This window comes from Nerophis lumbriciformis, linkage group LG09 (assembly GCF_033978685.3).
Source record: "Nerophis lumbriciformis linkage group LG09, RoL_Nlum_v2.1, whole genome shotgun sequence".
Taxonomy (NCBI): domain Eukaryota; kingdom Metazoa; phylum Chordata; class Actinopteri; order Syngnathiformes; family Syngnathidae; genus Nerophis; species Nerophis lumbriciformis.
In genome coordinates, this window is record NC_084556.2 from 30,736,266 (window position 1) to 30,750,888 (window position 14,623).

The following is a 14,623-nucleotide window of genomic DNA, read 5'->3' on the forward strand; positions in this document are numbered from 1 at the left end:
TATGGAACATGTCCACATGTCTCAGGTGCATTACTGCTACGCTTTAACCAAGCCTCCATTGTTTTCTACATCGATAGTTGATTGACAGTTGGTGCCGTGTGGCACCGCCAGGTAGGGTAAACCATCATGGCATGGGGGAAACTCTGGGTTTATGGTAATGAATGGAATAGCCTACTTGATTTGATGTTCAGTTTATGAACATACATTCATATTTTGTTGAAGTATTATTCAATAAATATATTTATAAGGAATTTTTGAATTGTTGCTATTTTTAGAATATTTAAAAAAAATCTCACGTACCCCTTAGCATACCTTCAAGTACCCCCATTTGAGAACCACTGTACTAGAGCATACTTGCCAACCTTGAGACCTCCGAATTCGGGAGATAGGGTGGTCGGGGGGTCGGGGGCGGGGTTGAGGTGGGCGGGGTTTGGTGGTAGCGGGGGTGTATATTGTAGCGTCCCGGAAGAGTTAGTGCTGCAAGGGGTTCTGGGTATTTGTTCTGTTGTTTTTATGTTGTGTTACGGTACGGATGTTCTCCCGAAATGTGTTTGTCATTCTTGTTTAGTGTGGGTTCACAGTGTGGCGCATATTTGTAACAGTGTTAAAGTTGTTTATACGGCCACCCTCAGTGTGACCTGTATGGCTGTTGATCAAGTATGCCTTGCATTCACTTATGTGTGTGTAAATGCCGCATATATTATGTGACTGGGCCGGCACTCTGTTTGTATGGAGGTAAAGCGGACGTGACGACAGGTTGTAGAGGACGCTAAAGGCACTGCCTTTAAGGCACGCCCCCAATAATGTTGTCTGGGTGGAAATCGGGAGAGTGGTTGCCCCGCGAGATTTTCGGGAGGGGCACTGAAATTCGGGACTCTCCCGGGAAAATTGGGAGGTTGAAACCGATACCGATAATTTCCGATTTTACATTTTAAAGCATTTATCGGCCGATAATATCGGCAGACCGATATTATCGGACATCTCTAATAGAAAGTAATTCAATGGATGAGAATCTGCGCTTTTGAGTGATATACAAATTATTGCGATAATCCACGTCACAGCAGCTCAGACAAGTTGGTAGAGTGGCCGTGCCAGCAATCGGAGTGTTGCTGGTTACTGGGGTTCAATCCCCACCTTCTACCATCCTAATCATGTCCGTTGTGTCCTTGGGCAAGACATTTCACCCCTTGCTCCTGATGGCTGCTGGTTAGCGCCTTGCATGGCAGCTCCCGCCATCAGTGTGTGAATGGGTTAATGTGGAAATACTGTCAAAGCACTTTGAGTACCTTGAAGGTAGAAAAGCGCTATACAAGTATAACCCATTTATCATTTATTTACCAAGCAGTGTGGGCAGGGTTGATTACAGAGCGGCCAGCCTGAAACGTCAGGGACAGACGCAAAAACAGATTATTCTCACAAAGTTCTGCAGAATAGTGCTATTATATCAGATGGTAGGTGTTTTTTTTACCCTTTGCGTTCATAATTTGCCGTGTTGTTTGCATTTTTGTTGTTTTAAATATATATAAATATTAGGGATGTGACGGTAAATGGTATAATGATAAACCGCGGTAAAATTCCAGACGGTTAGTAATACCGTTTAAATGATTAATTACCGTCCATCCATCCATCCATCCATCCACTTTCTACCGCTTGTCCCTTTCGGGGTTGCAGGGAGTGCTGGAGTCTATCTCGGCTGTGGGTGGTAGGCGGGATACACCCTGGACAAGTCGCCACCTCATCACAAGGCCAACACAGATAGACAGACAACACTCACATTCACACATAAGGCCCAATTTAGTGTTGCCAATCAACCTATCCCCTGGCGCATGTCTTTGGAGGTGGGAGTACCCGGAGGGAAACCACGAAAAAACTATTTATTAATGCATTTTAGGCAACAATGTGTACTTTCTGAAAACTGAAGCTAAGCAGCGCCTGCGCATGCACACGAGAGCCGTTCGGCAAGCGAAAACATGGCGGCGACTACACAGACTTTGATTTGAAAATGTTCCCTCCGAGTAAACGGAGCCGATCGCTTCGTTTCACTTCATTTCAACCGCTTCTACTTACAGTATGTGGAGGCCCTGTGTGCGTTTAAGAGCGCAATGCTGTTGGAGGAAAAAAATATATATGATATTGCGGTTTCATTTTCAACGTGCAACTAGTGTCCTTCCGTCAGCTGCTGGGACTGAGAGTTACCATGCAGCAGGTGATGTGTCGGGATCGTTGCCACAACTTGTCTAGTTTGTTTACTGGGATGCTCACTCGTCCTTTAATTTAACTGCTAACTTTGTTAGTGTTCCAATAACATTACTACTAGCAAAAATATTTTGTAATTTCATCAAATTGAACGCAGGCCGAGTTATCAGTGAGGCACAAAGATTGTGTATTAGATGTGAGAAGTATCACTCCTGTTTATTTTTGTTGGCCAAACTGTTCCACTGAAATACATGGTTGTTGGGGAAGAACAACTCTTGTTTATTTGACTTTATCTTCATTAGCCAAACTGCTTTGTGTTTTATATTAATATCAAAAAGTAAACACCATGTTTTTGACATTACTTGTGTTTTTTTCATTTCACAAAGTAATTACTATAATAACCATTCATGTGACACAGCATTTTGTTAATGTTTTATGGTGTATAATTAATACCTACATGACAGATTTATGCTCAAACTCTCAATGGATCTGTCCTGATACGGCATGCACATGCACACAATCATTAGTACATGTAAATATATGTACATAACTTAAATAATACCTCTCTCTATGAAAATATAAAAATAGACATAAAGTGATCATGTGATAAAAAAGCTGACACGCTGATACTATCAATGAACTAAAACAAGTAAATGGATAATCTAGAGCATTTTTATCAGATATTATAACATGATGGCGTCGCGTTCACCCCCCAACACTATTTTACCATACATAATAAATAATAATGATTAATAATAATCGTGATTTCTATATTGATAAAAATAATCTTAATTATTATTTTGCCCATAATCGTGCAGTCCTATGTGTAAGACTAGATCTCATATATGAACACTATGGACGAAATTTTCAGATGTATTTTTATTTATTCATAGTATTATTTTGTTTCTGCCATATTACCGGTACTTTGTTTATAATGCTTGTGTTGCTTTCATATGCTCATTATTTTTATTTTTATTATTTTCATGACATATTATTAATATATCTATTACATTGTAGATTGTCACTGAAGGCATCCAAACTATGAATGTGGAGTTATGTACTTAACAAAAAAAGGGGAAATAATTGAAAACATGTTTTATATTCTAGTTTCTTCAAAATAGCCACCCTTTGCTCTGATTATTTTTTCGTTGACTCCTGGCATTCTCTCGATTAGCTTCAAGAGGTAGTCACCTGAAATTGTTTTCACTTCACAGGTGCGCTTGAAGGTCATCGAGAGAATGCCAAGAGTGTGTGTGCAAAGCAGTAATCAGAGCAAAGGGTGGCTATTTTGAAGAAACTAGAATATAAAACATGTTTTCCGTTATTTCACCTTTTTTTGTTACGTACATAACTCCACATGTGTTCATTCATAGTTTTGATGCCTTCAGTGACAACCTACAATGTATTGTAAATAGTCATGAAAATAAAGAAAACGCATTGAATGAGGAAAAGGTGTGTCCAAACGTTTGGCCTGTACTGTACATATATACATATATACAAAAAATTCAGTGTATAAAAATGCAGTGTCGAAAAATTCGCTGCTTCAAAATGCAAGACTCACTTCCAGTAAATTAAGACAGAAGCCATTGATCCTGTCTCAGAACCAGCCGATGAGGTGTCAAGTTTTAAGTCACGTGACATGGTGGGGCAGAGTGGGCGGGGCTTGTTTTCAGAGTGAAAAAGCCATAGCGAGTGTCAAGACGGAGGCATAATTCTACAGTAAAGTTCTGCAGAACAGTAATATTATATCAAATATGTTTTTACCCTTTGCATTTATGTTTCGCCGTGTTTGTTGCTCTTGCTCAATGTCGATCAAGAAGGAGGCCTGCAGGAGTGTGACGCCTATTCTCAATATTCAATGTTTTATTGTTAGTTATTTATATTGTAAATCCCACATTCTATACTTTTATGTACATTCTGACTGTCATATAATTCAAAATGCATTTCGTTTTGAGATGGTCTGTTTTGTTTGTTACTGAAAAAGACACTCAAATGTACATGAAAATACAGAATGTGGTATTTACAATATAACTATGAACAATAGAACACTGAATATTTAAAATATATGAACGTTGATCGGCTACTGCAGGCCACCTCCTTGATTGACATATTTTATAACCAAGCAAGAGCAACAAAGATGCAACAAACACGGCAATAAATAAAGGCTAAAGGATTTTAAAAAAACATCCACATCACTGTTCCTATTGTCACCGTAGTGTATTGTTAATCTATTAATGACCACATTTTGTTTTGTGAACAACGAGCTTACGCTCAAACATTTATTCCTCCCTCTATGAATGCATCCAAACATGTATTCTTCTTACGTTTACCTGAACATCATTATCCATCACCATCTGCTGGTCACATTGCATATCACAGTCAGTTTAGCTGTACATCATGACACGTAGAAACGGTATGTCACTCAAAAGTAGAGATTTTAACCATTGGAATCATTTCTATAGTTTGAAAATATTCAGCGGCCCGCGTTGAAATGTTAATTATGTTGTATTATGCCAAGGTAGCCCAGTTTTTTAACTCCCTTTTATATGCTGTTTTGCAAGACCCGCATCACGTAACTTACACCTTGACACCTCATTTGCTGGTTCTTAGACAGAAGTGAGTCTTTCTTTCTGAAGCAGAGAATTTTTCGACACGGAATTTTTCAGCACTGAATTTTTTTACACTGAACTTTTATACCCTGATTTTTTTATACACTGAATTTTAAAACACTGATTTTTTTTCCCCATGAAATTGTCAGTATAATTTGATGTAAAAAAAAAAAAGTCAGTTCACAAAAATCAAACGCAAGAAATTATGTGACATACATTCAGTGTAACAAAAAATGTTTCCTAATAAAGACACAAATTAACCTCCATACTGGAATCTGATTAAAATCACATTTTACTTGCAGTGTAAACAAGTCAGTTGGAACAAATCTGATTTAAAAAAAATCTGATTTGGGCCACTTTGGCCTGCCGTATAAACATAGTCTAAATGTGATTTTTGACACTTGGCACAGATCAGATTTTTTTTACCTGTCTAAACGCTCCAAAGTGCTCCAAAACTGATATTGAGATTCAGGCCACATCAAGAAGTAGTACTACTCCATTGGAATCTTATCTTTTCAAATGCGACTTCAATCTAAACGGCAATGCGACCTGAATGCGACGTATATGTGACTTTTTCGGTGCGTCACTATTGTGCGCAAATAATAGGCTATATTCAATATATAGCTTATAGCGATTGTTGAAGGACCGAAATTGACGCTCTGGCGTATTTGCTTACATTTTACGTACATTGCGTAAGTTGTAACTCGGAGTCTTGTTCACCCGTGGGGGAAGAGTGGATCGTGAGATCGACAGGCTGTCTTCAGTAATGCGGACGCTGTATCGATCTGTTGTGGTGAATAAGGAGCTGAGCCGGAAGGCAAAGCTCTCAATTTACCGGTCGATCTACGTTCCCATCCTCACCTATGGTCATGAGCTTTGAGTTATGACCAAAAGGACAAGATCACGGGTACATGCAGCCGAAATGAGTTTCCTCCGCCGGGTGGCGGGGCTCTCCCTTAGAGATAGGGTGAGAAGCTCTGACATCCGGGAGGAGCTCAAAGTAAAGCCGCTGCTCCTCCACATCGAGAGGAGCCAGATGAGGTGGTTCGGGCATCTGGTCAGGATGCCACCCGAACGCCTCCCTAGGGAGGTGTTTCGGGCACGTCCGACCGGTAGGAGGCCACGGGGAAGACCCAGGACACGTTGGGAAGACTATCTCTCCCGGCTGGCCTGGGAACGCCTCGGGATCCCCAGGGAGGAGCTGGACGAAGTGGCTGTGGAGAGGGAAGTCTGGGCTTCCCTGCTTAGGCTGCTGCCCCCGCGACCCGACCTCGGATAAGCGGAAGAAGAAGATGTATGGATGGATGGATGCGTAAGTTGTTTATGTAAGTGAGTTGAAAAATAAAGCTAACGTAGATTCACGCTGATGTCCATGTTGCCTCTATTTAACAGCCATGAAAAGATTAGAACTCCCCCAAATATATTACACTGTATACATCCATTCATACTTTATAGTACTTTAATTTATTTTCAAGTAAAAAAAAACAGTAATTTTTAAGGTGTGGCGACTTATTTTATTTTGTAGTAGTAGTGACTTCCTTGTTCATTTACAGAATATGGTCAACTTCCTTTTCTTTTTTTTTTACGACGTCAATGCCACATTTCAGGATCAATTTTAAGGTTCCTCTTATCGTTTATAAATGTTTTTATGGTATTGGGCCTTCTTATCTTTCAGATTTGCTTTTACCCTATGAACTTGAGATCCTCCGGCACTCATCTCCTAATTATTCCCAAAGTCAGGACACAAAGTCACGGGATGGCATCTTTCCACCATTATGGCCCCCGTGTATGGAACAGCTTGCCGGAGGACCTCAGGGCTGCAGAGAACGTTCATGTTTTTAAGAGCAGACTTAAGACCCACCTTTTTGATTTGGCTTTTACCTGATATTATTTTATTGAAGTTATTTGTATTTTACTTTTTATTCTATTAGTTGTGCAAGATTTTGTTAAGTTATATGTATGTATTTATTTACTGTATATATGTTTTAATTTTTTCCTATTAATCTTCATATGTCTTACTTGTATTTTATTCTTTATCTCTACACATGGTTCTTACTATTTTACCAGTTTTTATTGTTTTTATTTTCCATCATTCCTCAGATGAGCCATCTGCATCAGGGGTTATCGGCCATCCTTGTGGGGGCGCTTTTGTGTCAGCGTCCTGGTGGCCATGGTCTGATGACCTCCTGGTGCAGATGGCTCCTGTGATAGTGTTTACTCACATGTCTCCTCTGTACTCAGCCCTGCAATCATTGGTCCACATAGTTGCATATGTGTGTATGTTGTGTGTGTGTGTGTTTGTGTTTGGTATCTGTGTCCGTGCGTATGTATGTGATAATGGGGGATATGGGTCACCGGGGTATTGTTTTTAACTTTGTAAAGCACTTTGCGTTGCATTTCTTTTATGTATGAAAAGCGCTTTATAAATAAAGCTTGATGATTGATTTGATTGGGGCCTGTTCACATTTACACTAGAGCAGTGGTTCTTAACCTGGGTTCGATCGAACCCTAGGGGTTCGGTGAATCAGCCTCAGGGGTTCGGTGGAGCCTCCCCCGCGGAGCCAAGACACACCCGACTCATCGTGTAGATAAAAACTTCTCCCTATCGTCGTATTATGGATACGGCAACAGCATAAGTCACACTGGTTTTCAGGTGTGTAATTTGTTGTGAGTTCATGCACTGTGTTGGTTTTGTTCTTTGAACAAGGTGATGTTCCTGCATGGTTCATTTTGAGCACCAGTAAAAAAACATATAACTTTGTCTTGAATTTGAAAAAAAAAAAACATTTTATTTTTTACTAAAGAAGGGTTCGGTGAATGCGCATATGAAACCGGTGGGGTTCTGTATCTCCAACAAGGTTAAGAACCACTGCACAAGAGCAGTGGTTCTCAAATGGGGGTACGCGTACCCCTGGGGGTACTTGGAGGTATGCCAAGTGGTACGTGAGATTTTTTTTAAATATTCTAAAAATAGCAACAATTCAAAAATCCTGAATTTTGTTGAATAATACTTCAACAAAATATGAATGTAAGATCATAAACTGAACATCAAATCAAGTGGGCTATTCCATTCATTACAATGCAACAATGCAATATTCAGTGTTGACAGCTACATTTTTTGTGGACATGTTCCATAAATATTGATGTTAAAGATTTATTTTTTTGTGAAGAAATGTTTAGAATTAAGTTCATGAATCCAGATGGATCTCTATTACAATCCCCTAAGAGGGCACTTTAAGTTGATGATTACTTCTATGTGTACAAATCTTCATTTATAATTGAATCACTTGTTTATTTTCCAACAAGTTTTTAGTTATTTTTATATCTTTTTTTTCCAAATAGTTCAAGAAAGACCACTACAAATGAGCAATATTTTGCACTCTTATACAATTTAATAAATCAGAAACTGATGACATAGTGCTGTATTTTACTTCTTTATCTCTTTTTTTCAACCAAAAATGCTTTGCTCTGATTAGGGGGTACTTGAATTAAAAAAATGTTCACAGGGGGTACATCACTGAAAAAAGGTTGAGAACCACTGGAGTCTGATAAAGTTCACAATTTACTTGTAGTGTAAAAAGTCAGCTGGAAAACTTCAGATTGCGAAAAAAAATCTAATTTGGACCACTTTGGCCTGCAGTGTAAATGTAGTCAATAATGATGTGGCAGGCCAGAGTTGGGACCTGGGCCTTGAGTTTGACATCTGTGCCCTAAATTATTCTGGGCTACATGGATTACGCACAAAAACAACTTGTTATCCCAAGAGCCTTGCTAGATGAGACATGTATTCTTGAAGGCAGTGTAAACATCACAACAAGGAAATGTACACATCTACAGCCTCAAGTTAGGCACTGGAAATGTCCAGACATGACAGGAAGAGTGCTCTTGCCTAAATAATACCAGAAGAAGCCACAGAGCAGACTGACACAATTAAACACTTTAGGATTGTGTCATGCTGACCTATATCTCTTACACTGCCCATGACAACAAGGAGGGAATGACAACAGTGGTTGATACTCTGCACTCTTACTCACCATTGGTGATTTGATGCTTGACGGTCCAGGCTCTTTCGTGCGTTTGCGCATCCGAGTCATCACTGCTATCCCCCGACATAACGCGACAATTATCTCTCTATACAAACTATCTGGGAATAATTCTAAAACACTATCTACGATATTGCAATCCGCGCAGCTATTGCAAAGCTATTGTAGCTGCCGTGTGTGCAGTACAGGGATTAGGGAATTGAGCAGACGGATGTGCATAAACAACGCCGATACCTTGCTATTAATCCCAGTGTTTGACATCCTGCGGTTGTTTTTTTTCTCGAGGTACAAAATATCGAATTGTAACGAATGGCAGTTCAGGACAAAAGCAGCCTGGTTATGTGTCACACTGGACTCTAGCACAGTGTTAGCATTAGTTGCTAAAAAGTTGTCAATAAATATTCACTTGCCGTGACGTTAGCTTTGACTGAGATTGTTCAAAACACGGTTAGGCGTGTACAACTGGCTCGTAATCGTAATCGCTCGGATTTGAGAACCCGCTCCAAGACCAGCAGCTATTGTAGTAAACAGACAAGATGATATCTAAGCTAGCGATGCTGTTGTTGTCCGTCAAACTTTGTAGCGTTAGCTGGAGCTAATGTCTTGTTGATAAAGAACCTCCTCGGATTCCGGCGATAAAGGCCATGTTAGGTGGTGGTTCCTCTTCTTCTTCTTGCTGCCTATGCTAAAGCAACGTTCGTGTTTCCTACATGTCTAAATGAAAAAACATATCAACACATCACTTGATATTTGGTAAACTCCTAGCTAGCGGCTAATAGCGGGATGCTTTCGACACAACCTGGGCGACGGTCGTCACGTGACTACTACAGCTGGGTCGTTCGTGAACGATCCGGCTCTTGCACTTAAAACAATGTCTCCTGGTGTAGTTGTTTTCTCTCTCATCTTTTGTTTGTGTTACAGTCGCATCTGATTTGGCCAATTGTGATGCCATATGTGTAGACATCTCAGAAATATTTCTATAGTGAGAACTTTGTTGCCAAAATTGGATCTCGAAATGATCATCCATCCATCCATCCATTTTCTACCGCTTGTTCTCTTTGGGGTCGCGGGGGGCGCTGGAGCCTATCTCAGCTACAATCGGGCGGAAGGCAGGGCACACTCTGGACAAGTCGCCCCTCATCGCAGGGCCAACACAGATAGACAGACAACATTCACACTCACATTCACACACTATCAGAGGTGGGTAGAGTAGCCAGAAATTGTACTCAAGTAAGAGTACTGTTACTTTAGAGATTTATTACTCAAGTAAAAGTAAGGAGTAGTCACCCAAATATTTACTTGAGTAAAAGTAAAAAGTATGTTGTAAAAAAACTACTCAAGTACTGAGTAACTGCAGTTACTCAGTACGTGTGTGTATGAGTAACATACACACACATATCATATATATATATATATATATATATATATATATATACACACACACACATATATATACATATATATATATATATATATATATATATATATATATATATATATATATATATATATATATATATATATATATATATATGTGTGTGTGTGTGTGTGTGTGTGTGTATATACATACATTGATATATACAGTATATAATTTATATTTATTTTTTTTGGCCTTTTTTGTTTACATGTTAATAGTGTTTTAATGAATATACATGCATGTTTAACACATATAGATTCCTTTCTTTCATGAAGACAAGAATATAAGTTGGTGTATTACCTGATTCTGATGACTTGCATTGATTGGAATCAGACAGTAGTGATGACAAACGTCCACGTTTTCAAATGGAGGAGAAAAAAAGTTCCTCCTTTCTGTCTAATACCACATGAAAGTGGTTGGTTTTTGGCATCTTATATGTCCAGCTTCCATATTCGTTTTTATACACTTTACAAGAAATACATTGGCGGCAAACTCCGTAGCTTGCTAGCTTGTTTGCGCAGGCTTTCGGAGACTCTTATTTTGAAAGCGCAGGCGCGATGGAGCGGCACTTTTATTGTGAAGACAGGAACTGTGCAGTCAGTCTTTAGGCTTTTGACGGGGTGTACGTGTAGCCGGGACGGATCTGCAGGGTCCCGACTATGCTGTTTCCTTTTTCTATCTGTTACATACGGTTGAAATAAAAACATGTCTTTTTTCCTTCACACTTTTGATTGATTGATTGGAACTTGTATTAGTAGATTGCACAGTACAGTACATATTCCGTACAATTGACCACTAAATGGTAACACCCCAATAAGTTTTTCAACTTGTTTAAGTCAGGTCATGTGACCCCTGGCTCTGTTTGATTGGTCCAACGTCACCAGTGACTGCATCTGATTGGTGGAACGGAGTGAACGTTACCAGTGACTGTATTTGTTGAAACGCAGGCACTATGAAGGTCTGTCTGACAGACCAAAACAAACAAAGCGTGCATTAACAGATCGATAAAAATTAGTAGCGAGTAGCGAGCTGAATGTAGATAAGAGTAGCGGAGTAAAAGTAGCGTTTCTTCTCTATAAATATACTCAAGTAAAAGTAAAAGTATGTTGCATTAAAACTACTCTTAGAAGTACAATTTATCCCAAAAGTTACTCAAGTAGATGTAACGGAGTAAATGTAGCGCGTTACTACCCACCTCTGCACACTATGGATCATTTTAGTGTTGCCAATCAATCCCAGGTGCATGTCTTTGGAGGTGAGAGGAAGCCGGAGTACCCGGAGGGAACCCACGCAGTCACGGGGAGAACATGTAAACTCCACACAGAAAGATCCCGAGCCTGGGATTGAACCCAAGACTACTCAGGTCCTTCGTATTGTGAGGCAGACACACTAACCCCTCTTCCACCGTGCTGCCCAAATGATCATCACGCGTTAATTTCGTCTCGCATTGACTATTGCAATTCTCTCTTCACTCTCTTCAACAAGTCAACACTAAAGAGACTTCAGACTGTACAAAATGCGGATGCCAGACTTTTGACCGGTGCACCCAGAATAGCCCATATCACCCCCGTTTTATCCAGTCTTCATTGGCCTCCAGTTAAATTCCGCATTGAGTTTAAGATTTTAGTCCTGACATTCCGTGCATTGCATGGTGGGGCCCCTCAGTACATCACTGACTTGCTATGCCCCTACTCTTCAGGGCAGGGTCTTCTAAAGATCCCAAAAATGTGTTTTAAAACCTGTGGAGACCTGGCATTCCAGGCTATAGCTCCCAGACTCTGGAACAATTTGCACCAGTCCCTCTGTGATCTTGACTGTGTTGAAACTTTTAAGAAACATTTGAAATCTTCTCTTTTTAGTAAAGGTTTTAGCTAACGCACCCTTTAACTATAATTTCTAATCCACTTTGTATCCTTTTTATGATGTTGGCCCTGTTGGTTTATTTGAATTGTTGTTTTACTTCACCTCTGTTTTGTACAGCGCTTTGTGATTTTATCTGTAAAAAGCGCTTTATAAATAAAATGTACCTACTTACTTACTTACACTGAGTAGAAGGCTGAGGGAGGGTGCAGTACACATTTGACCCAGCAGATTTGGTCACATTTTCAGACCCATAATAAATTCATAAAAGAACCAAACTTAATGAATGTTTTTTTGTGACCAACAAGTATGTGCTCCAAACACTCTATCTATTACGCCTATACTGGCTCACCTGCACTGGCTTCCTGTGCACTTAAGATGTGACTTTAAGGTTTTACTACTTACGTATATAATACTACACGGTCTAGCTCCAGCCTATCTTGCCGATTGTATTGTACCATATGTCCCGACAAGAAATCTGCGTTCAAAGAACTCAGGCTTATTAGTGATTCCCAGAGCCCAAAAAAGTCTGCGGGCTATAGAGCGTTTTCTATTCGGGCTCCAGTACTATGGAATGCCCTCCCGGTAACAGTTAGAGATGCTACCTCAGTAGAAGCATTTAAGTCCCATCTTAAAACTCATTTGTATACTCTAGCCTTTAAATAGACCCCCTTTTTTAGACCAGTTGATCTGCCGTTTCTTTTCCTTTCTCCTCTGCTCTCCCCTCTCCCTTGTGGAGGGGGAGACACACAGGTCCGGTAGCCATGGATGAAGTGCTGGCTGTCCAGAGTCGGGACCCGGGGTGGACCGCTCGCCTGTGCATCAGTTGGAGACATCTCTGCGCTGCTGACCCGTCTCCGCTCGGGATGGTTTCCTGCTGGCCCCACTATGGACTGGACTCTTACTATTATGTTGGATCCACTATGGACTGGACTCTCACAATATTATGTCAGACCCACTCGACATCCATTGCATTCGGTCTCCCCTAGAGAGAGGGGGGGGGTTACCCACATGTGCGGTCCTCTCCAAGGTTTCTCATAGTCATTCACATCGACGTCCCACTGGGGTGAGTTTTTCCTTGCCCTTATGTGGGCTCTGTATCGAGGATGTCGTTGTGGCTTGTGCAGCCCTTTGAGACACTTGTGATTTAGGGCTATATTGTCACGACTTGATCTTGGGAGTTTGCTTTTCCGGGATGCAACGGAAAGTTGGCACGGGCGAGACGGGAATGATTGTACATGATTTATTTAAAGACTATAAATACAAAAAAAAGGATCAAACAAAAGGCGCGCACAGTGGCGGAGAATAAACCATGAACAATTAAACAAAACTTGCAAACTATGACTTGAATAAAGAAAACTTACTTGGCATGGACAAAAAAGGAGCAGCGTGAACGATGGACATGAAAATATGGACAGAGCCTAAATGTGGTGTGAGGTCGTCAGAAAGACAAACTGAAAAACACTGAACTTAAATACTACAGACATGATTAACGAAAACAGGTGCGTGACGTGACAGGTGAAAACTAATGGGTTGCTATGGTGACAATCAAGAGTGCACAATGAGTCCAAACGTGGAACAGGTGAAACTAATGGGTAATCATGCAAACAAGACAAGGGAGTGAAAAGCCAGAAACCAAAGATTCCTACAACTAAACAAAAACATGACTTAAAACAAAAACATGATTACACAGACATGACAGAGCCCCTCCCTTAAGGACAGATACCAGATGTCCATAAAAAAATTAACAAGAGTCATGGGAGGGCGGGAGGGGGACATGGCGGTGGGTCGCCAGACCACGTGTCCCCGTATCCACCGGGACAGAGTTAGGTGGCGGCGGCGAGTGGAACGCTGCTGCAGCAGGCGAGGCGGACGCCCAGGGAATGGCCACATTCGTGGCCGACTGGGAGGTGGGCGCACTTGGCGTGGCGGGCGACCAGGTAGCGGCCATATCCGTGGCCGACGAGTAGGAAGGTGCGTCGTCATCGTCGCAGGCGTGGAAGCTCGGCGTGGCGCGTCAGGCGGCGAAGCTCGGCGTGGCGCGTCAGGCGGCGAAGCTCGGCGTGGCGCGTCAGGCGGCGAAGCTCGGCGTGGGTCTTGGTCTTGGCATGGCGGGTCTTGGTCTTGGCATGGCGGGTCTTGGCATGGCGGGTCTTGGCATGGCGGGTCTTGGCATGGCGGGTCTTGGTCTTGGCATGGCGGGTCTTGGTCTTGGCATGGCAGGTCTTGGTCTTGGCATGGCGGGTCTTGGCATGGCGGGTCTTGGTCTTGGCATGGCGGGTCTTGGTCTTGGCATGGCGGGTCTTGGTCTTGGCATGGCGGGTCTTGGCGTCGTGAAGCTGCGACTGGTGGCACTTGGCGTCGTGGAGCTGCGACTGGCGGCACTTGGCATCGTGGAGCTGCGACTGGCGGCACTTGGCGTCGTGGAGCTGGTACCGGAGCTTGGCGTGGAGGGTCTTGGTCTTGGGCTTGGCGTGGAGGGTCTTGGTCTTGGGCTT

The 14,623-nt window shown here is 41.6% G+C and overlaps 1 protein-coding gene across 2 annotated transcripts in view; it reads right to left on the minus strand.

Annotated features, from left to right (window-relative positions):
* rps6ka4 (ribosomal protein S6 kinase, polypeptide 4) overlaps nucleotides 1–9,668 on the minus strand; it is a 44,423-nt gene extending 34,755 nt beyond the window's left edge. For both annotated transcript variants that reach the window (XM_072913825.1, XM_061963361.2), the window contains exon 1: nucleotides 8,840–9,668. In XM_072913825.1, the coding sequence (XP_072769926.1) occupies nucleotides 8,840–8,918 (79 nt within the window). In that variant the 5' untranslated portion in view covers nucleotides 8,919–9,668. The remainder of the gene's footprint in view (nucleotides 1–8,839) is intronic.
* Between the last annotated feature and the right edge of the window lie 4,955 nt (nucleotides 9,669–14,623).